At 39.6% G+C, this 27861-nt stretch overlaps 1 protein-coding gene across 2 annotated transcripts; it reads right to left on the reverse strand.

Moving 5' to 3' along the window:
• Nucleotide 1: 1 nt before the first annotated feature.
• LOC112560340 (protein Jade-1-like) lies at nucleotides 2-27861 on the reverse strand. Of its 2 annotated transcripts, XM_025232141.1 has the most exons (18): nucleotides 27724-27861; nucleotides 26956-27103; nucleotides 26213-26290; nucleotides 25779-25861; nucleotides 24782-24939; nucleotides 24513-24551; nucleotides 23814-23974; nucleotides 22763-22821; nucleotides 21946-22035; nucleotides 19839-19901; nucleotides 18972-19090; nucleotides 17139-17244; nucleotides 16250-16423; nucleotides 15491-15627; nucleotides 14926-15046; nucleotides 14320-14445; nucleotides 8907-13937; nucleotides 2-2941 (listed from the first exon to the last, which is right to left on the reverse strand). In XM_025232141.1, exons 2-17 carry the CDS (start codon nucleotides 27008-27010, stop codon nucleotides 11691-11693), a joined length of 3816 nt encoding a protein of 1271 aa, XP_025087926.1. In that variant the 5' UTR covers nucleotides 27011-27103; nucleotides 27724-27861; the 3' UTR covers nucleotides 2-2941; nucleotides 8907-11690. The 2 variants fall into 2 exon arrangements, with proteins under 2 accessions (XP_025087926.1, XP_025087927.1); XM_025232142.1 differs by lacking the exons at nucleotides 24782-24939; nucleotides 25779-25861; nucleotides 26213-26290; nucleotides 26956-27103; nucleotides 27724-27861 and having other exon boundaries at nucleotides 24398-24518.

Genomic DNA, 27861 nt, shown 5'->3' on the forward strand with positions numbered 1-27861 from the left:
GTTTTTGTGGTAGTCATTTTATTCTCGCCTACTTTGTACAGAATGTATACAAAAGTTAACCAACTGTCACTCGCTCACTCACAGATGAACAATTAAAAATGCAACTCCACACAATGCTTCCTTTTTTTCTGTCAAATTTAAGTGGACCATTTAAAATGGCTCAGCAAAATATTTCTAAGGCTGGGTTGCATGTGAATTCTTGAAAATAAGTCTTATAATCACAGTCTCAACTACAGGTTGAAATAGATAAGTTTGGTTTGAACAGCCCCTTGAGACCAGGGACTAAATTTTGTTTGTAAAAGCTCACATGCACACCAACAAACAGCAGTTTTTGGAAGTTAAGCCAAAAAAAACTTGGGGTTAATACTAAATCTGACTTCATACAGTTTAGCCCATGATTTCAAATAATTTACTTTATCTAACAGGTAATAAAAAAAAAAGCTTATTTTAGAAGGAACATCAGTATCTGCAACTTCTGTTGCTGTTCTTAAGATTTGAAGCTCTCTGTATACAGCTTCAATATTATAAGAATTATTTTGTTGGAAAAATCACCAGGGAGTTGGGAGTGAACAGCAAAATGAGTGAACAAATTGTCAAAAGTAGTCAGATGCAGGCTCTGGTCTTAAATGATGTCTGTAACTCCAGCACTGCAATTTAGAAACTGAAGCAAGACTGGTGGGATAACAGGAATCACACATGAAATTGTCAAATGTCAATCATGACAGCATAAATATAAAGTGAGTATGTTACAATGGTAGTTGTATTTCACAGTCTGCTGCCTATTGGAGCCAAATGCACCAGTCATTATAGTTCTCACTTCAAAACATGCTCATATACATACACTTGGAGTAAAAAAAAAAATTTTTTTGAACTTCTATAACTGCACATTTTTCTTTTTAACTGGCAGTTCCACAATGTAGAGCTGTTGTGGTCTGCTGAACACATGAAAACTTAGTACCAATTGCCATTCAGTCAGGTACTCAGTCTAGTGGGTCTTTTACAGGGAAACAGACAACAAGCAATTACTCAATTTAAATACGGCTGTTCTAATGTAGTCATCAATATTAAAATAAATAAAACTATGCACATGAGAGGCACCTCTAATGATTAAGGCTACCATACATACTCTACTTGGGAGCCCAAAGAAGCCGCCTTCCTTTCCTGGATGGAGTGCACCAGTCTTCTCCAACAAGACATGCCAGTCTTTTGGGTTCACTACTCAATCCAACCTCAGCACAGCAGACCACTTGAATAGTGTACAATGTCTAGTTTTATTTGAAAAACAACGTGCATCTACCCAGCCATGCTTTTAAAAAATTTACAAATGATAACAGGAGAAAAAGCACTTGGCAGCTATGTTGCACAGAACTGCATGGTAAACCAGCATCACATAAGACTACTTGCTGGTAGACAAATACAATTTATAGAACTTTAAGAAGGCCTTTGACAGTGTAGACAGGAATGTCATCTAGAGGCTGACGATTCACTATGGTATTCTGTTTAAGCTCATAAACATTATCCAGGGGTTGTAGGAAGACTCATCCTGCGAAGTTGCCCACAACGGCAAACTCACAAAAGCTTTCATAATGAATTTACCAACCAATGCCTATGCCATGGCCTAAAAAGATCTCCAACAGCAGCTTGTGGAAAAGAACCAACCAGACTATCATTAGTCAAGACATCAAAAAGCGCAAATGGATCTTGAAACAAGTGCAAACCAGCTGACATCATTGTTACGTAGGCACTTGACTGGAACCCTGAAGGGAAGAGGAGAGTTGGGAGAGACCAAAGCAGACTTGGAAAAGAACAATAGAGGGCGAGGCAAAGGATTTCAGAACCACACGGGTGCAACTGAAGAGGGCTGCCCAAAACCAGGTCCATTGGCAAGATGGTGTTGCGGCCCAATGCTCCTCGAGGAGCAACATGGAATAAACTAAACTAAGGAGGCAAATCAGAAAGTGACAAAATTAGTCGTAATCTGGCATAACCACTAGGATAATAAGAACTCATTTTGCTCTTTAAAAAAAAACTTCAGATTTTTTTTTTTTTAAAGAGCTTTCTCCAAAGCCAAATACCAGTTCACCATGACAAACATCACTGGATATCAACTAAGGGATGCAGCGAATGAGCGCAAAGGTAGCTCCAAGAATCACTCAATACTCTTAACAGTGCACGTAGCTTTTTAATGTTTGGTTTAGCCACATGCAACAGATTGCAGAAAGTTCCCAGAATAATGCAGAAAAGCAATTTAAATTGGCCAAAATAGTTCATAACAGGCAAAACAGAGATGCCTCAGAAATGGATTGGCAAGGCAATTTGTACACTACTGGCGTATGTGTATGTTAATTACACGTGCATGGAAGTGAACATACATGGTCATGTGCAAACCCTCTAACGCATCCTAATATTCTGTGACTACGATTCTGTTTAGCAATTTTTTATGGCAATCTACATTCAGAGAAGAAAATCGGCTGTTGTACCCTTTCTCCCATTTACTATCAAATTACTTTAATAAATGTATTATACTGTGCACCAAGACAACAGCAGAAAGCATGTTTGTAAGGCATTTTCTAATCAGATACTGTGCTGTTTTTAGGGAAAAAAAAACAAAAACATTTTCTAACAAAGGTTTCCTAGAAAATCCATCAAAAGCCATTGTATTATGTTTGGTGTTAACACTCCTAGTTAACTATCTTACAACACTTGGAAAATTATCATTTAAAACAGTTTAAACATGCCAGTGGTAGCAAAAGGGCCATTTTGTGAGAAAGGCTGGTAATTTCTCAGGTGGAAAGCACTTTCAGAATGTGACACCAATTCAAACAGAAAAAGTGACTTTATACAGATGGCACATTACACACAGATTATGTAGCGTCCAACTCCATACAAGCTCTCATTAGATGCATTATGAACGTATGCAACCTAGCTGTCATGCTAAAACCTTTGTTTGTTTGTTTATTGGTGTTTTATGCCATGCCAGCAACTAAGGCTATATCATGGCAATAAAAAAGTTTTTATGTTTAAAGGTTTCAGGGTAAATTTTCTCCAGTTATTTAACTTAAAATCAGACCACGGTAATAAGTTAACTAAATGTTAAAGAAACAAATATGGTGTAAAAATGGGTGGTGTAGCCAAAAAGGCCGCCAACAAAACAGAAATTACATAAGATATATTAGACTTAGATTTGGTGTAAAAGTCCTATTCTTTTTAAAAAACCAAAAATAGCTGCCGATGGGATGGACCTAAATAAAACATACAATGAATCCACTGTATAAAATTTTTGACGAATGGTCTGAAGCCCCGGACAGTTCATGAGAAAGTGTACTACGTCAAGATGTCCCCCACACCAGGGGCAACCTGGTGGTTGTTCCCCTCGCAAGAGGTATCCTTGCGTGGCATATGTGTGTCCTGTCTTTAGTCTTGTTAGGACTACCCTCCTCCCGCCTTGTGGTATGGCACAAAGGTGGGCGGTCAGAAAGACAGGGAAGAGTGGCGAATAATTTATTCTGACAGAGGGTGTTCCAGAGGTTTTGCCATAAAGTCAGTATGTAGGTTGTAAGTACAGTTTTACAGTCAGATGAAATAAGGAACTGTATTTTACCAGGGGACTGACATGCAGCCTTAGCAGCCTGGTCTGCTCGGACATTGCCTGGAATGCAGAATGGCCAGGGGCCCAGATAAAGACAATGTCCTTGTTTCGTTCGATAAGTGCTGCATGAATTTTATGAATCTTGGCCACAAGGGGTGATCAGATTCATTTGAAATAAGAGCTTGGAGAGCAGAAAGAGAGTCTGAGATTATCAGAAAGTGTGCTCCGAAGAGCGGTGAGCATGCTGCAAGGCAAGTATGATAGCATAAAGTTCTGCTGTAAAGATAGAACTTTCGTCTGCCAATCGGACTGAAGCAGCCCGTTGTGGTTGGCAGGATGGAACTGCAGCCGCAGCGACTGGGCCACCACTTGGGATTTTGGAGCCATCTGTATAGATTGAACAGAATTGAGGATAATCAGAAATAAGTTTACGAAAATGTTGAAGATAGATGGGGTCACTAGTGTCCCTTTTTTGAAAGTTGTAAGATCAAAGCGAATCTCAGGAACAGGGAGAATCCAAGGAGGAGTTGTTTGTAGAGGTAAGGCTCTACCTGCTTGATATCTACTCCGGCAGCTTGAAGATGAGGTGCTACTCGGAGTGAAAGAGGCTTTTGTCCTTGGTACGAATGGCATACAGGGCAGCACGCTGAGGTCTGAAGACAGCACGATACGCAGGATTCCCAGGATGGGATTTTAAGCGACAGGCATACGATAGCATGAGTTTCAACGACGGAGAGAAAGTGGAGGCTCACCAGCTTCTGCGTACAAACTTTGTACAGGAGTGGTGCGGAAGGCACCCAGACAGATGCGGAGCCCTTGATGATGAATTGGATCAAGAATTTTAAGGTAGGACTCTCGAGCAGAGCCATAGATAATGGATCCGTAGTCTAGCTTTGAGCGGATCAGGGCACGGTAGAGACGTAGCAGAACCGTGCGATCCGCTCCCCAGCTGACATGGCCAACTACTCTAAGAATGTCCAAGGCTTTCTGACAAGATAGGCGTAGAGATTTGATATGAGGTAGAAAAGACAGTTTACGGTCAAAGATGACCCAAGAAATTTAACCTCTTGGACACCTTGAGTATCGTGCCTTTGACAGTGATAGAAGGGTTTGGAAACATACCTCTCAGTTTGCAAAAGTGGATGCATACTGACTTCGTAGGAGAGAGAATTGAAGCCGTTTTCTGTCACCCACTTTTGTACTGCATTTACGCACAGCTGAAGCCGGCGTTCGAGGCATGGAAGGGAGCGGCCTCGTATGCAGATAGCAAAGTCATCTACATACAAAGAGGCCTCTAAACCTGGACAGACTGATTTCAAGATGGAGTCGATTTTGATGTTGAAAAGAGTTGGAGAAAGAATGCTGCCCATTTCCTGTTCCTGAGGATCAGACAGTATAGACCCTACTCTGACTTGAAAATGGCGGTTTGAAAGAAAATTCTCGATGAAGAGTGGCATACGACCCCGGAAGCCCAGGGCATGGAGGTCTAACAGAATACCCCGCTTCCAGGTAGTGTCGTATGCCTTCTCTAAATCAAAAACACCCTAGAACATGTTCTTTGCCGACAAAAGCATCCCTGACAAAGGTTTCAAAACGGACAAATGGTCCAGGGTGCTGCGGGCGTTTTCTGAAGCCACACTGCAGGTTGGAGAGGAGACTCTGAGATTCGAGGTACCAGGTAAGGCGAGCATTTACCATACGTTCTAGAGTTTTACATAGACAGCTAGTGAGAGCGATAGGACGGTAAGAATTTGGATCAGAGGTATCCTTACCAGGTTTTGGAATGGGTATAACTACTGCCTCTCTCCACGAGGGGGGAAAAAAGCCGGATACCCAAATAAAGTTGAAGATATCTAGAAGGAGAAGGAGAGAAGACTGTGGGAGATGTTTTAGTAGCTGATAGGAAATATTGTCAGGACCCGGTGCAGAATCCTTGCACTTTTGAAGGGCCTGTTGTAGTTCAGAAAGAGAAAAAGGTAGGTTGTACTTTTCGGAGTTGTCTGAAGAAAAGTCACAACCCGATGATTCTTGGACAGATTTTAAGCGTTGGAAGTCTGAAGAGTAGTGAGAAGAGGAAGAATTATGAGCAAAGGTGGATGCTAAGGAATTTGCGACATCCTGTACCTCTGTAAGAATAGAGTCTCCAACCCGCAGATGGCCTATTGACTCAGCCTGAAATCTTCCCTTTATCTTCCTTATGGCCGCCCACACCGCTTTGGAAGTGGTACGGGAGGATAATGAGGACACAAATTTCTGCACGCAAGTTTCCTTGCTGTTTAAAGATATACCGGGTTTGAGCTCGGGTACGTTTAAAATTTATTACATTTTCAGGAGTGGGTTGACGGAAAGCAAGACGCTGGGCTTTTTTCCGCGCGCGCGCTGAGCTACCCTACACTCCTCTGAAAACCAAGGCACCCTTGGTCGGTTATTACGGTGCCTTAGTACCGGAATCCGTTTCTGATGCAATTTTATTTAAACTTGTGGTGAAAACTTTAGCAGGGTGTAACATCGGGTCTTTTCTAATGTCTTCAATCTCAAAATTAAAGAACGGGTTTCTGGTAAGGGTGGGTGGAGCAGAGGGCCTGAAATTCAAGCCAATCTGCCTTAGTTAAATTCCACCCACCTTTGTGAAGGTTATCGTCCCGCTCCAGACCATTTGTAAAATATAAAACAAGGGGAAAATGATCGCTACCACACAGGTCATCATGTACAGCCCAGTTAAAATCTAATAAAAGTGCTGGGCTGACCACTGACAAAATCAATTGCTGACTCTGTGCTGTTGTGTGGACGGCAAAAGGTGTTTGAACCGTCATTCAGTATACAGAGATCATTTTCCATAAAAATGATCCCAACAACTCTCCTCTGGTGTCAGTCGAGGCCCGCCCCACATGGGGTGGTGTCCATTAAAGTCACCCAAAAGAAGGACGGGAGTAGGAAGTTGGGTTAAAAGACTCTCAAGGTCCTGTCGGGATATCCGAGCTGATGGAGGTAGATAAAGACTGCAGATAGTGATAGTTTTGCCCAGAGAAACTCGGGCAGCAACAGCTTGAAGATTAGTATTTAGTGGAACCTGGCTATATAAAAGGTTTGAACGAATAAAAAGAGCAGTCCCTCCTGAAGGTACATCATTTGGTGAGTCTTGACGTAGAACTCGATAGCCTTTGAAGGAAAAAGAGTTTGTTTTGAAGAAGATGAGTCTCTTGCAGAGCTATTACATCAAGAGAAAAGCGAGATGTTAGGCATCGGAGTTCTTCAAAGTTTGCTCGGATTCCTCGACAGTTCCATTGAAGGATTATAGACATGTGTTATCTGTGAGAAAGGGACGTAGATCGCCCCAAAGTAACTGAAGGAGAAGATCCAGGAGAGGGCAGGGGCGGCGGGAAGGAGAAGGCGACATTAAGCGTCGCTCATCCATATCCATCCCCTGCTCGCCAAGAGGAGTGAAGCGATTAAGAACTGGTATAGGTGCTGCTGTGGTGGTCCCGGTGTAGTGGATTTTTCAGGTGATTTTTGTTTTGTTTTGGTATTCTTGTCTGTCTGTGGTGTGATATTCTTGTTTTTTGGTTGTTTTTGAATTGCGCGTTGTGTGTCTGACGGTGTTTCTGGTTGGTGAGGTGGAAGGCTTTGACTGTGATGCTTGTGTAGCTTGGGATGCTTGAGTTTTCTGTGTTGACTGGGCGCCACCACAACTTTGCAGGAGGAGGAGGAGGAGGCGGCATGAGATTGAGTTATAGGAACAGGGCCTTCTGAGGAGACCCAAGTCATGTCAGTCTGTATGGACACAGAGGTGGAGGGTCGCTTATGACTGCTGCTGAATAAGATATGGAATTCGAAGTAGAGAGGTGTTCCTGAGGAGCCACCCACTACGCGACGGCGGGCTTCAGCGTACGAGGACGCCAGATTCCGCACGTACGCGTTGAATGGCTGCCTCTTCCTTCCACTTCGGGCAGTCTTTAGATGATGCGACGTGTGCTCCATCACAGTTTGCACATTTTGCGCTTGAAGAGCAATCAGCTGCCGCATGGCCGGTACCGCCGCAGCGAAAGCAGCGGGCCTGGGACCTGCAGAAGCTCGCCCCATGACCATAACGCTGGCAGTTGAAACAGCGCAAGGGAGATGGAATGAAGATTGAAACTTTTTACCCGTAAGTACCCGACTTCAATGAAGTCGGGTATTTTGGGGTAGACAGAAGGTTAGAAATAAGGTGTTTGTGGGAATAGATTTCCCATCCCTCTTTAGTGTGACTCGTTTGTACTGCTGAGACCCCCTGAGATGCAATTCTGACCTGATGTCAGTCTCAGTCATCCCAGCAAGGTCCGGGCAACGAATGACCCCTTTCGAAGAGTTGAGGGATCGATGTGATGTAACTTTTATTGGGCGATCGACGAACTGTTTACCGTCCCATCGGCGTAAGGCTTCAGAAGCTTTTTGATTTGCGCACTGACAAGGAATTGTCCAGAGCGCAAACGTCTTATAGCAGAAAAATTGTTGGAAATGTTTTAAAACCTTTCGCCTATGGCAAAAGGTGATAGAGACGAGAGAGGTCGGTCCTGCTCTGCGCCTTCTACCACCAAAAACGGGGCCAGGCCCCTCTCAATACTTTCTCTCACTTCCTCTTCACTATCAGAGGAATCATCTTCACGTATGCGTTTCCCCAGGTTAGATAATTTTTTGGCCATGATAAAAGGATTAACGTTTCGTTCCTTGTGCTCCCCACCCACCACGGAGTCCAACTAGGGGATGCGACGAGCGGTACCACTTGGGTATTTCCAGCAGGGTCACACCAGGGCTACACAAGGAATATACTCTGGCCTTCCAGAAGCAAGACCAGATTGACCCCGGCCCGCAGCCTTCTAGCAAAGCTAGGGCAATTCACGACCAGCCGCTTGATTGGTGTGGGCCACACCAACCCCCGTCTAGGGGAAGTCCGGGCCAAAGAGGTGTGTTGGTATGATGGGCCGCAGCCCATCAGGGACCTCAACCTCAGGATCCCATTCTCCCCCGACACGGGTCGCCCTGCACGGCAAACGCAGGGGACCTAAAGAAGGCCGCAGACAGGAAATGATGTTCGAAGAAAGATGTAATGGGAGAAGGAAAAACAGAAGAAGGCCGGTGAAGTCAGAAGAAAGGAAGGGTAAAACTGTAGTATATGAGGAGAGATGTTTACTTTGAAAAAAGAATAGAGATGAAAGGGCTAATGAAGTAAGAAAAAGAAAAGCCTAAGGAAAAGGGGTGGGCCAGCTTTGTCACCCAGCCAGAGAAAGGCTGGGTGTTCGCCCCCGGCACTAGAAGCCGGGCCCTTGGGGGCTGCTAAAACCTTAGAAATGTCAAATGTAACTTCAGAAATGAGAACAAAGAATGAAATTGAGCATGCGTAAAGACGGATAAGTTCATCCTATATGTACAAGCATGGGACTATGTCAGCTTCTACCATTAAAGCATGGGGAAAGTAATCCCATAGACTGCATTTTTGACAGTGTCTTTAATTTTTGATGTTTTTATTTAAATGAGAATTGGGAGGTACAGTCAAGTTCTGATTCTGACACCATTTCAATACAGGTAGATAAACTGGAAGCTAGTGCACTGCATGGTGTTTGTAGCTTCATTCTATCAGAGATGTTTTTGTATGAAAACAGATCATGTCACTTGATTACTCTGTCTAGAAAGCCAACATATATCTTTGAAAATATGCTAAACTGAAAAAATTCACTGGCCTGCTTTGTAAAACATAAATTACATCATGATAGGTTGAATATATACTATTCACATGATTTGTTAAAGAAACACAGGAAACGCAAAAATAAGGAGCCTGCAAAGAAATACAAGTCATCAGCCTTGCACAAAACAACAGAACCCATTCTCTGGATACCTACCACAACCCATACAGCTACAAAAACAAATGTTTTGACTTAAGTTTGGGTCATTTGCTGGTGAATATTGCCAACTACATAAAATCCTGGAGCTTACAAGGCATATACTGATTCTAATGGCTTTAAACAGAACTGTCTAGAGTCCCCCCACAACTGTTGATGCAAGGCTACAACAACTATAGGTAACCACTATTACTGGCTTTGTTAAAGGGTTGCAGATTACTTTTTATGAAGAAGCATTAATTAGCAACACAGTTCCATTCACCAGCAATACCTCCTGAATGTTTCTCACGTGACAGCGAAGCAGGCTGGGTTACATGCCACTGTTCTTTAACTACTGCAACATTACATGTTAGGCAGCATATTCTCTGATCTCTTTTGTCTACAATCCTGCCTCCTGCTTCATCTACAAATCACAGCTACAGCTGGTAGCATAACTGAGCTGTAGTAACTGCATCTATGCCAATGGCATTCACCTTGAAAAACACAACGAACTCTTTTGTTTTGTGACGATTATTATTCTTATAAGTTTATATTTTAAATGCCATGAGTCTGGCTGATGCTGGAAAAGAGCGTCATTCAAATGTGCTATTTATTTTATATTATTTATATTTACACAAAGTTACCGTACTTGCTGCTGAGCTAATCACAAATCTGAGAGTTCGTCTGGATCAATAAATATCAGAATGCGGTTCATTATACTGTATACATATGGCACAGTTTTTAATACAAAGTTTTATATTTTGGCACTATCACTGATAAATTCCAGGATTAAAATGAACATTTTCCTACTCTATTGACAGTCACTTTATAAAGGCATAAAATGCCACTTCTAAGTTTACATCCTTATTTAAAATGGTGGTACATGCCTGCAGCCAGGCATGAAATGGAGATGATCAAGTGTGTGGATTGCAAATCAGATGGGGTTTGTTTCCTTTTTAACACTCAACATTTAAAAAAAAACACAACTCTGGAATTCAGTTAGTATAGTTCTTCACTATTTGCAATTGTGAAGTTCACTCTTACTTAGATGTTGAATCAAAAAAGACATGCATAAGATAGCCTATAGATTACGTGAGGTGAAAAAGAACCTACATGAGATATAAAATAAAGCAGTGGCTCTTGAATAAATTAACATGCTGCCTGGGATGAAAGAGAGGTTTGTCTGGTAAGTGGAGCATATTCTCATTTAAAGAAAAGCTGGGTGACATATCAAACCAACATCATGCCCTTCATGATTTACTATGATCAAGGGAAAGAATGCATGTTATGCCTAAATACCATTCCAACTCATTTATTCCGTCCATTCAACTTAAATGTGCCCTTCTGGTGAGTGCTCAAACACGCACGCACACAGCCTGTATTATATCTATGTTATCTACACAATTGTGACTTTATGTATCACAGCGAATAAACCATAATTTACATCTTGGTTTTAACATCTCAACCTGTTTTTATCATAATCATGAGACTTATAATCAACATCGTAACCTTCAGTCTGTGCAAATATATATTCATGAAATGCAATGTCTAATAGATCTCAAATATTTGCAAATGATGGATTTTTAAAATCTGTTCATACTCCCAACAGCGGCTTCACACATCACACTGTATTTGAGCACAACACATCCACAAACATCTTTACATTAGTCACACATTCCCCTGTACAGTACATGTGCACAACACATCTACAAACATCTTTACATTAGTTACACATTCACCTGTACAGTACATGTGCACAACACATCCACAAACATCTTTACATTAGTTACACATTCACCTGTACGGTACATGTGCACAACACATCCACAAACATCTTTACATTAGTTACACATTCACCTGTACGGTACATGTGCACAACACACCCACAAACACCTTTATATTAGCCACATTCCACTGTCCTCCTCTGCCTCCCCCTCTCTGTCTACAGTCACCAGCACCAAGACCATCATGTGGAGAAATGAGCTGCCCTCAGCCAGCTTTCTTTGAGCCGCATTTTTGCACTGCTGCCTCCACTCCCACCTCCACTGTTCAGTAATGTCCGTGGAGAAGATGGAGCATTTTCCCCTAAGTCGTCAGTCAACTGGCTACGTGTAACACGCCGTGGAGTACTTTCTCGTGAATCAGACTGCAAAGCATGATTTCCATTACTCCCCTCACTTGACAGTGGTGAGTTGTTGGTACGGTAACCATGGCAATTGCTGACTGTCTCCAAGGTGAAATGATTAGAGTCACCATGGCCTTGCCATGCTGCTTGCTGTAGTTTCAACATCTAAAGAATGAAACACTTTCTTCACTGATGACTTGCCCTCTAACCTGTTATCCAGTCTACGTCGCGTGGGCTGGAGATCAGGACTAAGTTCTATACAAGCACGTTCTACAATCCCTACACATCCTAAAGATGGTGCACTCTGCAAGGGACTTGTTGGGGTTGTGGGCAGACTTGACTGGCTTGTCCTTTTTGGAATTTTGTAGCCACTGAGGCTTCCTTTAGGAGTATAGTGGGCACCAAATATATTTTTCTCTGCACCATAACCTCTCTCAGGGTTCATTTCATGAAGAACTCTGTTTTTTGACACCTGCTTCTTGATAATCTCTGAGGAGTCCTGGTTCTTGTCAACACTGCAGAAATCGTCAATTTTTATTTGTGAGCCATTGTGCAAGCCATTACTATTTGTTCTCCACCTGTGCCGCGACTTTAAAAGTCTATTCTGCACTTTTTCTTTCACAGACTCTTTGACAGTAAGTTTAGATTTTCGCAGCAAACCATTGAGCTCAGGTCGAATGCTGGCTGTGCGCAATCTTGGCAAGGTTTGGTCAGTTATTCCATCAGCTGGTTGCTGGGGATTACAGAGCAAAACAGCATTTATCCCATCAGACAGGCCCTCCTCTGCATCCTCCTTTTCTTCTCTCTCTTTCTTCTCTTCATCTTTGCTGCTTTCATCATCAGATTGTTTGAGATCTTGCACTGACTGTCTCCTCTCTTGTTTGATATGACTGCGTCTTCTAGCAAAGTTTGTAGATACCATCAATTTTGGGGACACAAAATCATCATCTGATGATTCAGCCAATGCCGAGAGAGCCTTGTTCATGTTTAGCCTTGTCTGATGGAGAGTTTTTCTTCGTTGTCGTGAAGAAATGGAATATTCTACTTTGACATCTGGTGCTAATTCTTTTTCAGCCAGTTCCAATTGATCATTTTGCTCTTTTTTTCCTTCCATAAACACAGCATCTACTTTCCTCTTCTTGCCAGGATACTTTTCTATATCAAACACTCTGGCTTGCACTGAAAGACCACCTTCATCAGGCTGAACCTTTATGCTGGGATCTTCACAAGTTGCCCGAGCTCTGTTAGACCTGGCAATGCGTTTCCTGTGACGTGACCTCTCTCTTCTACTCTGTTTGCTTTCAGAAGCAGCTTCAAAAGAACCTGCAGGTAGAGAAACTACTGGGCACTCAGGTTCAGGATCAGTCATGGACTCCACATTTTCACCTAGGTTGTCACTGTCACGTTCTGTGCTGACAACAATTTCAACAGCAACAGCCTGTGCATCTCCTGCCGTCACTATCGTCTCTTCACACTCACTTGCATCATTCGTTGTTCCTCCCACATCTCTGACTTCTTCACAACCCATTTCTTTTAATTCTTCATCACCCACAAGCCCAATTTTGGCAGCTATTTCAGCATGGTGAAATTTCTTCACATGCCAAGGCTTTCTGCCCCTTTGTCGCTTCTTCCTACGGATTCTGAGTTTTTCTGTTATTTTCCCTTTAGGTGAAACAACAACAATTTTAGGAATCGGAGGCAAGTTACCTTCACTGTTCTTGCCTTTGTTTGCTCCTTGATCCAAAATTTCTTTCTTCACTATGACTGGATTATCTATTTCTGACTCATCAGCACTGACAGCATGAGTACTATCTTCCTTGTCAGTTGTTTCTGCCTCTATAGTACCAGCCTTTACTTCACACTGACTTTCACATTTAGCACTTAATTTTGACACAGACCCAAAAGGTCCACGAATCCATTTCCTGTGCCTTCGTCGCTTGAAAAAACCTGTCCTAACAAACTCGCCTGACCACCGCTCTCCTCGTGCCAACATCCTCAAGGACTCTTCATCCATCTTTGTGTTGACGTCTGAAGTCAGCACGCCCACATCTTGCTGAGCAGAGTCATCTCCACTTTCAGCAATATCTTCAATCACCCTTCCTTTGCCAGGGGTCTTAAGAGTGCTGTCATCCCCTTCTGTTGTCTCTTCAGCCGACTGGTAGTCCATGAGCTGAGGAAAGGAGTGCCCATAGTCATCATAAATGGAGTCAAAATGATAATTAGATGTGATGCCTTCAACATCACTGTCAGAAAGGTTAATGTGCTTGTCAAGTAGGACTCGAACCATGCCAGCGAAGACATACTCCTTGTAGCGGAAAAACTGACGTTTCATCTTCTCCCTCTTTCCAATCATATAGCACAAGTTACGAACCTGGTATCAGAAAATATTTTATATATATATATGCAATATGAAAAAATAAACATTGAGATTAATATAAAAATGCAGTCTACATATTGCACGCACACACACATGCCTTATTCTAACACAGTTAGATACAAATGTGCCATCAAGCAATAACAAAATGTTCTTTTTCTGCTGCTGGAGTGTGTGACAAGAATATGTACTGGCAGCAAGACTGCTATCAAAAATAAAAGGTTCAAATAAAAAGTGTTTGAGATTGGGTCAATTATTACAGTACAAGACACCAAAAAGAATTGGCTTTTCAAGCTAAAGCATGTAAAGCATCTGTTACCCTGACAATTCATTTAAAAAATCCCAAAGAAAAATCTAAATGACAAAAAGAAGCACTGACTCGCTCCAGGTCTTGCCGCAGGTGTACGAACATTTTCATACGAGCCACCAGGCTATCTTCCTGCTGCTTCTCCAACATTTCTGCCTCTTCTCTTCTAGGTGTTAACAGTGGTCTGTCCCAGTTACTCTGCATGTAAAGACAACTATTACCTCCATGTCATTTCCCTATTCCCATGCTTAACAACCAACCTGGATGGTTTGCAATTTTTGCAGATATTGATACATACAGGAGATATAAAACTAACCTGCAAATTTCAGCTTCTAAAACTCATCGATAAATTATCTAGTAACAAAGTAAGCAATTAGAACTTGTGGTCAACAACAGCTGCAAATAGTTTACTATGTCATGCTGGTACACCAATCATGTTGCCATCAGTCAACACCAAAGAGAAAGGGAGAATGAGCAACATTTTGGATTATTCTGGTACTGAAAGTCTGAGTTATCATATTATAAAAGCAATTTTTCAGAACCAAAGGAAACTGTACAAATAAACCATAAATGTTCGAGCCCAATCTGTTATTCAGGGGTTACACAAGTTGAAATGTTATGCATAAATGGTCCATCATTTAAGTTTTTGGGACACAGTTACTAAGCAGCAATTATTACCTTTCGTTTGAGTTTCCAGTACACATAGATGAGATCAACTATCTCCTCATCCAGCTGAAGTACCCGGGCCACATCTGCGACATCGACAACTTTGTAGAACTCTTCTTCCAGCTGTTTCAGCCTGCCACATTAGCAAAAACTCAGTCCAACTGAAATCTAGGAAGCATAATAAAAAGCAAATCAAAATAACCACAATCAAGGTATCGTAAAGAATGCAAAGATGTCACAAGGTGATACACCTTTCTGGCAAAGAGTCAAATAGCCAAATGGCTGAAAAGGCAGCAAATGTCAGGGATTCACCATGCACAGGATAAGCCACGTGGGAGGAAGAGCCAAACTCTCTCTTTCCTTTGCCTTTACCTGTCATAATAAGAAAGGTGGGCAGGGAGTTTGTCTGCCACAGGCCACTGGCTACTTTATGCTCTACCCGCAATCCGATTATGAAACTCTAGAAATGTTTTTTTTTGAATTTTAGGCATGCAAAGAAAATGATCACAATTTAATCAATAATTTTCTAGGGAGACCACAGGTCTATCTATGCACAAGAGGTAACTCAGCAGCTTACTTCTTGGCACGCAGATTGGCCTTCTCCTGCTGTGTTAGTTCTTTTTTAGATGTTGGTGGTCCCTCCTTTCGTGGCGAGTCCAAATCTGACTCTGACTGCCCTCTTTCACGTTTCTTTGTGTGCTTGGTGCAGTAGGCCTGAAAACATGACTCTGTGCTAACTCTAAAAACAGTGCTGTCTACTTCTGTCTAAAAGTACGCCATTCTAAAAAAAAATTTTTTAAACTGTACACCAGTTTTGCTTAAAATACCATGAAGAGAAATGTGTTATGTAATTGATGGCTGACTGCCTGATTAGATTAGGATGACTGCAGTGGTATACACACATTCATACTTTAATGAGCATTATAACTTGTATCAAAATGCAGAAATATCAAATACTGTATTATGATAATGAAATGAAAACGTCTATTTTGTAGAAGGAATTTTTACAGGTTTCTTTTTTTCAGCAAAACCGCACTTGCATAATATAAATTTATATAAAACTAGAACTTGCTGTCACATACCTTTTTGAACAGACACAGCCTTACTGACAATCATGTCCTTCAAAATAAATACATATTTTAAAAAAATTACTTTTAGGAGCAAACTCTGACAGCGTGAATTAAAATGGTGTCAAAAATAAAAACTTTGATGCATGGTGCCTCTGAGTGAAAATGAAATAACATAGATAACAGTCTTTAAACACTTTCTATTTGCTCATTCAGGTGTATTCACAACAGGTGTATAAAATACACAGCTTTTCTCGTGTGCACCTTACCTTGAGCTTGACACCATCAGCTTCATCATTCTCATCCAAGACAGTTTTCATTTCCAAACCATTTTGAAATCCACATGTAACATGAAATGCTGTCTTGCAAGTTTTCACCGAACATTGGATGCATGCTCCAACTCTCTCTTTGCACAGATTACAGCATAAGCCCCACCGACTTGGCTATAAAGATAAAAAACATTCACCTGCCAATAGTGTAACACCAATACCCCTGAACTCAAAACCTTCATGAGAAAAAAATATGTTATCATCCACATTTTAATCTACAACAACCCCAAAAGACATAGTTTTGGGGCTATCAAATAAAAAATACCATTCGAGCTGCTTTAGCTCATTATTTTCAACAGTGTCTAAAACCTGTCTCAGAGTTAAACCCATTTTGCTGCTCGTAATGAAGAATCTCAATAGCACCCTACCAACTGCCATACAAAAGTTAAGAATCATCTGTATGTATGTGCACATATACAAGCACTCTAACTGAAGTAACAACAACAAAAAATAAAATTAACAAGCAACACACACGTGCGCCAACTGTTTTGAGATAAGCCAAAATGTTTTTAATAAAAAGAAACTTAATCCATCAAAAGGAAAGGTAAAAATGCACATAAATTTACAAAAGTTAACTTAAGTTGTGAGTTTACAACAATCATTTAACATTAATAAACAAATATCCAAGACCTCTTTTTACAGCTTTCATCTCATTTGCCATAGATCTGTTGTTAGTCACTAGCTATAAGAAAGAGCAGAAATGAAACTTGCGTGCATTGTTTTCTCATCTTGGATGAATGAACTACTTCTCTACATTAAATCACCCTTTTCAAACCCCATTAAGTTTATGATGATTTTGGCATTTTAGCACAAAGAGTTCATAACTTACAGGTATGTTAGAGATTTTTGTGATGGGCTCCATCTTTTCAGGGACGCCAATGCTGACTTCAGGAATCCACAAGGCACAGCTCACATGCGCCCACTTTGTTCCGCTCCTGGTCAATGTTTTGACAACAATACAAATAAGTTTGCTTGACAGCCACTCAGATGTTTATAATTTGCATTTATAATTTCATATTCTGAGTTTTAGTTTGGCTATGGCATTGCAATGTTACCTTACAAACTAATCTTGCACACAACAATATGAAAAGTGTCTATAAAAAAATAGCAGTTTCATTTCATCTTTCCCTCATTACTTCTTCATAGAGATGTCAGAACCTGTTGGTGAGAAGCAAGCAGCAGGATCAAAGACTGAAAGTGCCAATGTTTGTTATCTTCTCTTTAATATGTGCACCGTATGTCACTGGCAGGATCATGTCAGACCCCACAGCCGGCTTAATTAGTGCAAACTACTTGCATTTATGCAGACTTCTACAAGTATAACCCATTCAGCATAATTACTTTATCATTTATTGCAGCTTAAAATTTTGCTTCACAAGATGCTCTAGCAAATATACAGGGCACAAAATGAATTTTATTTTAACCAAAGTAAATCAGCAACACAAGATATGCCATCATTTCACTTGGCATCTCATTATATGGTGAAAAAAAATATTTTTGAGGGATGTTCCGCACTGTGCTCTACAAACAAAAACAGATTGAAAAAAAAAAATGATAGAAAATAAGGCCTAACCTGAAAATAAGCCCTATAATTTCTTTTTTCAGAAGCTCATGACATCATCCAACACCTAATATTACGCCCTAGTTAAGACTGTCAGCGAGACAGGCAAATTCAGGCCTGAATTCAGGGTCTACACAGTCATGATGATGTTCTAAACGAAGATAACATAGCTATATTAAAATAAATGTGGAGTTTTATACATGAAAAATGACGTCTCCTGAAAATAAGCTCTAAAATACCTCTATTGGAGCAAAATTTAAAATATAACACGGTCTTATTTTTAAGGAAACACAGCACATGCAGACTGTAATACTGATGCTTAGCCTCTTAAAAGGGCTAAAGTGAACAAGTTCTAATAAGTCTCAATGATGGAAAGAGCACATAGTAATTTAGCTTTATATTAATGTCGTTTTAAAATTGCACAATCAGGGGGCGTTTTAACAATCAGCCCTGTCCTGCATAAAAACATGACAGTGTCAGGAATCACCCCCTTAAATGCTTAGTATGAATTGTATGCATGTTGTGCAAGCATGTTAAACAATGTAGAAAACCAGTTAATGGATACAAATCTGTCACTTTAAAGTAAACTGTTTTCTCTTGTAGCATTAAAGGTGTACAAGACAGAGTGAACTAGAACAAGTGTCAGAGTGAACCTCAATTATTTTGTTTACTCCTTGTTTGGTTTAACAGAATATTTGTTATATTGTGTATTACAACCAGTTTTGTTTTTTTTGTTGTTTCTTTTGTTGTTTTTTTTTTGGGGGGGGGGGTATCCTGTGACCTGTGGGAGGAAGGTAAGCTTTGAAAGAAGAAACAAAGCTGGCACATGGGCATTATTATGAAACAAAAGAGAAGCCTATTGGCAGGTCATTGTCTCTTGTTGCTGAAAGAATGAGTGTGGATGTTGTGTCTTAGTACTGTGAGAATCACGTCCTTAACAGATGGTCAAAATTAATTTTCACGTGGTCACTCCTAGATAACAGTTCCAGCAATATATCCATGAGCACTGTATGCTGAACATCAGTTTATATATTGTCAAGTTGATTATGTAATATGGTTATAATGTTAATAACTGAAGGCAGCTTCAAAGTACAACTCTACCTTGTGCTTTTCATGGCACCACCTGTCTTTGGACATAAGATACAGCGTGGCTTGATTCCAAGAGCACAGGTGCGGCAAAGCCAGCTTCCTTCTGGAATGGATTGAATCCCATAACAGGCCTGTAAAGGGAAAGAATTAAGAATACTAGCAAGAAACTTTTCTAGCATGAATAGGGCATTAATGTTTTAGCCACCACACATTTACTGCCAGTTATATTAACAAGTTAACCCTGTGAAACCCACCTGCATTATGTTTAATATATGTTCATTTTAAAAGGTGTTAGAAATCTTTGGGAATAATCAACAGTTTTATGTTCCAAGTTTATATTCCTAGATAACAAGTACATGTGAATTTCAATCTTTAACATTGATACATACACAGGGCTTCTGCTTACGCAAAACATTGCGTACAGTACGCATTAAAAGTTCAGAGGACCCCTTCAATTTTCGTCAATGGGGTCCCCTTCAAATTTGGGCAAAGAACAGGGACCCCTTAAAAATCTGAAGGGGTCCCTGGGACCCCAAAGAATTTAGCCTTAGCAGAAGCCCTGCATACAGTTCTATAACTCTGTGACAAAACTGGACTGGTAACAGCTGTCCTTTATCAAAAAAAAGAAGAAATGAGTTGTGTACATAAAATATGTCGGTGAGAAGCAAACAGCAGCATCAAAGCAATGCTGAAGATACTGCTATCTCATCTTAGATGTACGCACCGTATGTCACTAGCAGGATCACAATTCAAAACCCCGCTGCCGGCTTAATTAGTGCAACTAACTTCCTCATACCATGTTAGCATGTGAAAACACAAAAACAAATCTCCACTGAAAAACATTCCCTCCTCTTAAAAAATGAACTATAATAAACATACCTGGTGAATACATATGTCACATCCATCACAAAAGACCATCTCATTGGTATCTTCACTCTCTGGCTGAAAAAATAAATTACACTAATCACCACCACCATTATCGCCATATCATTAAAGAAATTTGTTAAGGCAGAAAATATCAAAACTACAGTTAAAAGCAACTTATTGATACCGGAATGCAATATATCACAACTTTTTAACAATAAAAAGAGTTATGTTAAGAGCCCACGTCTGTGAATGAAACATCTACAACCTAAAATAAAAGAAAATGAGATTATCACCCTGATATCAATGGCCACACTAATTTTTTTTTTCTGGGAGAAGCTGAAAAAAATAACAGTAACTTCTATACAAATAGTACCAAAAAAATAAATAAATAAATAAATAAATAAACTACCAAAGAGAAGTTTGCCCAACTGGAGACCAATGTTAAGCTAGCTGATTATTGCTAGTGAAGATCAGGTTGGCTACATAAAAAACAGCAACCTGACAGCAGAACTGAATATGTAACACCGTCCCAAACCTGCTTTTCGCACAGTAGGATACAAAAGGGATTGGTGGGGGGGGGGGGGATTGGTGTTTCACACCAAGCCAGCTACTACGGAAACATCATGGCACGGCAGTCAGCCCTGTAAACAAATGCCACATGTAGAGAAAGCACAGCATGCCCGAGACAAAAGCTGAACCCAGGACAGCCAACTTTCACTGTACTGGTGATAGGCACTAACCATTGCATCACCGGACTGCCCCTACTAGGATGGGAAGGGAACAGAAAACAGGAAATGCTGGGCAGAGGATTGGTGATTTGTAAACGAGTGTGCGAGTGTGTCTGCCTTTTATGACAACTCTCTTTTCTTTAACGTGATGCCATCATTGAAAGGTTCTAAGTGTGTAAACTGTAAAGCTTAGTGCTTTGGCCAGCAGTCATTATTCCTGTTGTTTTCAGTTTATTTATTCTGCAATAGTCTCCTCTTTGATTGATTTGGTTAATCTGATGGTTTTGTCATATTAGGACTTGTTACAAAAGCTTATTCGATTCACTTGAATATCTGCTGAGGTGAGTCCATGAGTCTGAGCTTTTAGAAATTGAGCAAGTTAACATCAGAAATCTGGTACCACAGAAAAAAAAAAACATGAGATCCTCTTTCAATTTCTATGGAAAATAAAATTTAAAAATTGCCATATAGCATCCAAAGACAAACTTAGAGAAATTATAAGAAAGCACTTAAAATCCTCCAACATCCTTCCTATGTTAATGGATATATGAAATATCTGGAACAATTAAATTTTAGATGGTCATGAAAATAACACTTTTTTTTTCATTTTGAGTGACAGGTCATGATAAAAAGGATTGTTCATCAATGGAAATGAAAAGGCATATAAAACAGTTCTTATAACAAACATCGGTATTAGTAAAAAAGGTATTTTATTCGACTCGACTACGTTTAAACAAAATCGAAAACATTGATTTACAACAATCTAAGGAATAGCATATAAGGAATGTGTTAAGAAATGTTAAGGGATGTTTCAGTAAGGATGAAGTATGTTTCCAATGGAACACGCAACAGAGAAAAGACCACAAAAGAAAGCTTACCTGTCCCAATGTTTGTTAAAAGAATATGATACAAACTGGAAAAATTAATGAATAAGAAAAAAATTCATTCTGGCTAAGCAAAAAACAAAATTTGAATAAATAAGAAAAACCAGACTTTGACTTGTTGGTGAGAAGCAAGCAGCAGGATCAAAGACTGAAAGTGCCAATGTTTGTTATCTTCTCTTTAATGTGTGCACCATATGTCACTGGCAGGATCACAGATCAAACCCCACAGCCGGCTTAATTAGTGCATACTGGTAGCTGTTTCAAACACCCCATCATCAGTTTAACCTATTGCTTCTTAAGACTCAATTTTTAAGGATGAAGCCAAAAATCTCCTGTAACAATCCCTTTTATTATTTAGTATCTCACATATACTCATGCTTCAGCATGTGCACTTCAGAAACATCAGCTGCCTATTATAAAATATTGCAAAATTAGCAAATAATTAGGAAAACTGGAGCCTCAGACAGGAAATGAAAACAGAAAAAAATCAATTTAACTATAACTTACCGACCGACACACATCACACACGACATCTTCATCATATTCTATGCCCAGACCTTCCTCTGTTTTCATGACAGCTGTCATCTTCTCATGGCACTGCAGCAGACATTTTAACCTACTTGGTAAAGAACATACTACTGTGTACATTAAATATAAATGGCTGTACTTAAAAATCAGCACCACTACATCACATTCCCTGCTGCAGCGTGTCGTCTAAAAGACTAGCATCACCACCCAAACATGTATTACTGGACTGCTTGAAGACTATTTTTTTCCAAATACTAAAACGAGGCTGGTGTATACAAAGCCTTCAGTTTCACTACATTTCAGCTAAGCTACTAATACAAGGCTGGTGTATACAAAGCTTCCAGTTTAGTCAAATTTATTGCCAAGACTAACAGCGAAGAACTATGCAAAAGGCTAAGCTTTAGTCTCGGCAGACAGCAGTCCACATATACACGTCCATGATCACCACATTCTTTGTTGTAGCTACTGCACGTCACATTTCATATATTATCTTTATTTCAAAAATGTACTACTGGAAATGATCAGAGCACAACCAAAATTATTCTGGAATTATTATACATCAATCATGCAGAATATGTGTTAAACCAGCTACACTGACATTTCTTATTCATTGTATATTACAATACAACTAATTATGCAACAATGTATGCAATTTATTGCTGATCTGGTCCATGTACTCCTGTTTTTGCAGCCCCAAGCTTTCAGTTCCCACCAGAAACATATGAGCTTATATGCTTTTACTATTTTTTTTTTTAAACAGAGTCCTAAAGACAAATAAGGTAAGAAACACCATTACCTGATTTTCTAGTTCCTCCATAACCCGCTCCATGTTCCACTCATTTATCTGTGACAGACCTGCAAAAGGTGAACGATTATTAATAGGTTAAAACCTCCATTTGGCTGTTTCAGAAATAGGGGTAAACAATTTTATCATAAGCTAGATTTCTCTGACTACCACGCAGATTCTGCTCAAATGGTCTTCTAACTTGAAGAAGATCTACTGTCTGCTGCTCTCTCTCTTTGGAGTTATATTTCACAAGTAGGTGCAATTCTCTCCTGGCCATTCACCTTTCATATGCAGATCAGCTTGTGACCACCACATCCAAAACTGTCATCTTTCTTCGAAAATGAAAAATATGGGAACTAAAGGTGTTTGATAGTAGTTTGTTGGTGAGAAGCAAGCAGCAGGATCAAAGACTGAAAATGCCAATGTTTGCTATCTCTTCCTTAATCTGTGCACCGTATGTCACTGGCAGGATCACATCAGACCCCACAGCCGGCTTAATTAGTGCAAACTAATTGTGCAGGTGTGACTTTACAACATTAAATTTGTCTGGCATAGTGTAATTGACAAAAAGTGTTGGACAATATGCAAAGGACAAACTGAGCTGCATGCATATGCACAGATGGATGTCTGCATATGTCCATGTACACATCAAAGTCTGAGTGCAACTCCAAAAATGAAATTTTTTGTTTTAATCATTTATAATGTTTTTAGTTAACAAGATAATAAAAATATTAACAAAATGTTTTAAGGACTACAATGAGCATTTTTACCTTAATAAATTACTTTCTTAAAAATGTACTATTTCAAAATCATGTTTATAGCGATGTTTGCTGGCGTAACGAAGACTCATGTGAACAATTTTTGGTATCATTGCAAGAAATTTGGTGAAGGTAGGTACGAAAAATGAATATCAAAACACATTTGAACATATTCATATGCATTATATGTCAAGGTTTCTGGAGCTGCCCCTATCTTTAATTGTGGCTCTTTCTTCAGCTTTGCTTAGCTAATATTTCAAAAATGAACCAGTGAAGAAATGCACAACAGTAACAACACTCACCAAGTTCCTGTCGAGTAAAATTAACTTCTTCCAGCCAGCAAACATCCAGATCATCTAAGTCATAGCGAACAAGAAGTTCAGCCAACTGTGGCATGCCAGTTAATTCATGGAGTCCTTTCTTGTACTGACTATCTGCTCTCTCACGCAAAAGCTTGTGAGGACTGAATAAAAGAGTAAATTAATTACAGGACACAAGCATAGCATAGTTTTAAATAACTAAAAAAAAATAAGTAAACAATGACTGACAAAGAATCATTGGACTTTAAGAGAATGCTACAAAATAATGCTTAAAAATCTTGCTCCTCTACCCATTTAAAATGAACCTTAAAATCTCCAGGTGTACGAATAATCCACACCTTACACTTTATATCCCATCAGCAATGATTAACACAAAGCAACCACTTTGTTCAAAGTGTACCAGCAGCCTCAATTACAACAGCCAGTGACCAGACGTCATCATTCACTATAACGGATGGTCAAAGCAAGCATGTTAACACACGTAAGAATTCTTTTAATCCCTTCTGATATTTCAAATCCTCTAATAGTGACGCTATAAGCTACTCAGTGCCCTTATAACAACTTACTATCAACCAAAGACCACATAGTCTCACCACTCCTCCACATAAAGTCGTAATGACCTCCCCTGTTTTGTGTAGGGATTCAAGGATAATCTGAAGGAGCAAGCGCTAGCATGCTTACATTTTGAAGTCTCCAAGTTTGCTCTTCTCACGAATTTCCCTGTTAAAAAAAAATTGACTGCACTGAAACACAATCTTTGTATTACAAAGAAACAGACTATTACACAATACATTTATCCGATAAATCCAACAGGTTGACTTTAAAGACTTGTATTTTTTCAAATATCAAAATCTGCCTGCATGCTTCATGGTATATGTGATGTGTGCCATTATGGTGTTCAATATGCACAAGATATTGCATGGCTACATACAAACCATTTGCACCCTTACTTGATATCTGCCTGCACAATGTCTGACATGTTTACTGGCACTTGCACACCCTTCTCCCATTCCTGCTTCCAGGGGTCAGAAATGAGGAAATATGATCCTTCCTGCAGGGGCTCAGAGTCCGCCAACTTCATTGCGCTGATCAGGTCTTTCCGGAACAGCTAAACAAGAATGTTACACTCAGATAATACAAAAATGGTTGGTGAAGTGGGCACACTCTGGAATTAGTCAAAAAGGGCGAGTATTTTGTACGATTCTTGAAAGGTTGACCGTCAAATCATTTGTAGTCTTTTGTGTGCAGCATATTAACATCCATGAAAAGAAATGTGCTTTACGCATCCAATAATTATTATTATACTCGAATCACGTCTCCTTTCTTTGTCTTCTTTCTCCAGCTCTTACTAGAATAACAGAAGGACTCATACAAACCAGAAGGAATAAAATACTCATTGCTGAAGCAGAAATTTTAATGATAGATCTGCCATAATTATAGTTTTTTCATGTAACAAACTTTCTTAGGTCATAGCCCATTTCAAGGGGTAAATTATTTTAAAGGTACATAAACAGATAAACTCTTAACTAGCACAGTAACACCAATACACATAAAATCTGACAACAATTACATTAACACCCTCTCTTACATCACAGTAACACATTTAAAAGTGATATGCAGAAAATAAAAATTTGACTGCCACTACCTACAAATTGGCAATCAGAAACTATGTCCAAAGAATTCTGTGAACTCTATTGATCTTTTAAATTGTCTTTCTCTGTGTACAGTTATATGATTACCAAATCCTGGTGTTCGAAGTAGATTAAGATTATCAACAAGTTTTTTCCGTCAACCTCAACGCGACAGGAAAGGGAAGTCATCCCAGATTTTACAATGCCACTTGTGCTCATGGAGGGGGAATCCAAGCAGTAATAGTTTTTATAGGTAAGAGCTACAAAGACGCTTATCTGAAGGGTATTTTAAATAAAACAAAAACTGCATGCATACCTCAGCTGGTTTGTTGTGAGAACCAAAGCTAGGACTTCGCATGTGATGTGAGCCATACTTGCTGGATGTTGCCTTGGATGCCCCTGTCATAGTAAAATCCCATTTCCAGCTAAGTATTTGCAAACATTTTCCTTAATTTGCAACCATCTTTTACTTCAATGCCCAAGTCTCCCTTAAAAAGCATAAATCTGAATGAAAGGAACATGGTTATAATTTACTGAGATGTAAGAAGATTGTACCTCGAGAATAAAGATTTTCTATTAAAAACAAGAACGTCCCCATCCCCAACGTTTCCACATTTCCTATAAAGTCCTTGATCTCTTTCACACTTAAACACTCATCCCCACAGTTACGTGCTTAACCCCAAACCTTTTATTTCATGCTACAAGCCACATCAGTATAATGCAATTTGCAAGAGCAACACTTGCACTTACCTTTTCGTGGAATTGGTTCATCCTCATCCTCACTGCTCATTTTGGACCTCTGGCGTTTCAGTGCTGAAGGTCCAGGTTCTACAAACAGCAGACAACTGTTCTACAAGTTTGCATATGACATGATAATCAGCAACAGAATTTAAGTCACTGATAAATTCTATCACACTGAGTGAAATAATCAAGTACTACAAAGAAACTAAAGCATTACAATCAACTATATACCATCAAACATCCCCCATACACCACAGTCTGCATTATCCGCCACTGACCCACTAACGAATCCTTAAAATATGCACTGAAAATGCACCTCTTCCTTAAATGTTAGTCCTAACACCAGTTCCCACAAAGCTAATTCTTTCCCACAACCTTCCTTCTTTTCACTTATTGCTACTGCTCTGTTTGTCTTCCATGTGCAAAATCACGACACTCTCAATCCTTTTATTTGGTTCCTCTTTGCGTTTTCTATATTTGTTTTTGTTCATCATCAGTTCTGTTGTTTATCTTTCCATAGTGCATATCATGCTCCTTAGAAGTGCGAGTATAAATATTTGCATTTATTATCATTATAGGTGACATACAAACCCCTTTAAGCCATATTCACATAATCATAATAACAATAATCACTATACTAACAGAAACTAGACTGACATGTTCAAGGAGACATGAAAAATTCTGTCCCATTCTAATATGCCAACCCAAGCAGACAAAATATCTCTTGCTTATTTTACAATAAGAAGACATACCTGGGCTTGACTCCTGGATAGCCACTGCTCCCTTTTTAGTTTTATTTGGTGACATTGTGAAACACACTCAATGTTCCAGGCATTTGCAGTATCTGCAGTTGACTGCCCTTCTGATTTTATGTTGGATGACTGTCAGTCACCACTATTTCTGCAAGGAAAAAAAATACAAGAATTATAATAACATACACAAATACAGATCTGTCACATATACTGCTTATGATGATGTTTCGCTGAACATGCATTAATTAATAAATATTAACAGTGGGGTTTGGGGGAATTCATATTTCCATATGGTGTATGTGTGTAACATTTGTCCTGTCAAATATCGGTCTGCCACTGTACGCTATCAATGCACATTAGTTTTATAGAGCATCAATATACAATGTAATCCAAATCAGCAAAAGAAAATACGTCTATCGTTCGAACAATCTACTTTATTAATTACAACGGAACATCAGCACAATAGTTACTTGAAACAGTATGAGAATGGAAACATGTGCAAAGTCCCACGGACTGTGAGAGTGTGACGCTTGGAAACAGACGTAACTGAAAAGGTACTTATAACTATGTTATAGAGCATGGAAGTTCTTTTGCGTTAGTAAAGTTGTATACAATAAACCTTATTTATCGTAGTGTCGGCTTTGTACGAACGTTGAAACCTAATTATCTATTCACAATTTCAGTAAATGTTGCTTGACGATTACAAGCACTCTGTGGATAAACCGAAAACAACAACAAGTATTTCTATAATTTAGACACATTCTATACCTTTGTCGATTTCATCTGCTTCGTACAAAAATTATACTACCACACATTAGCAAACTCATTTGGCGCCATCATGGCGAAATTTCCAAATTCTCGAAACCATGAGCTGAAACGAGACTAACACAGGAAGAGCCATACATG

Source organism: Pomacea canaliculata, linkage group LG3, assembly GCF_003073045.1.
Source record: "Pomacea canaliculata isolate SZHN2017 linkage group LG3, ASM307304v1, whole genome shotgun sequence".
Lineage (NCBI taxonomy): Eukaryota > Metazoa > Mollusca > Gastropoda > Architaenioglossa > Ampullariidae > Pomacea > Pomacea canaliculata.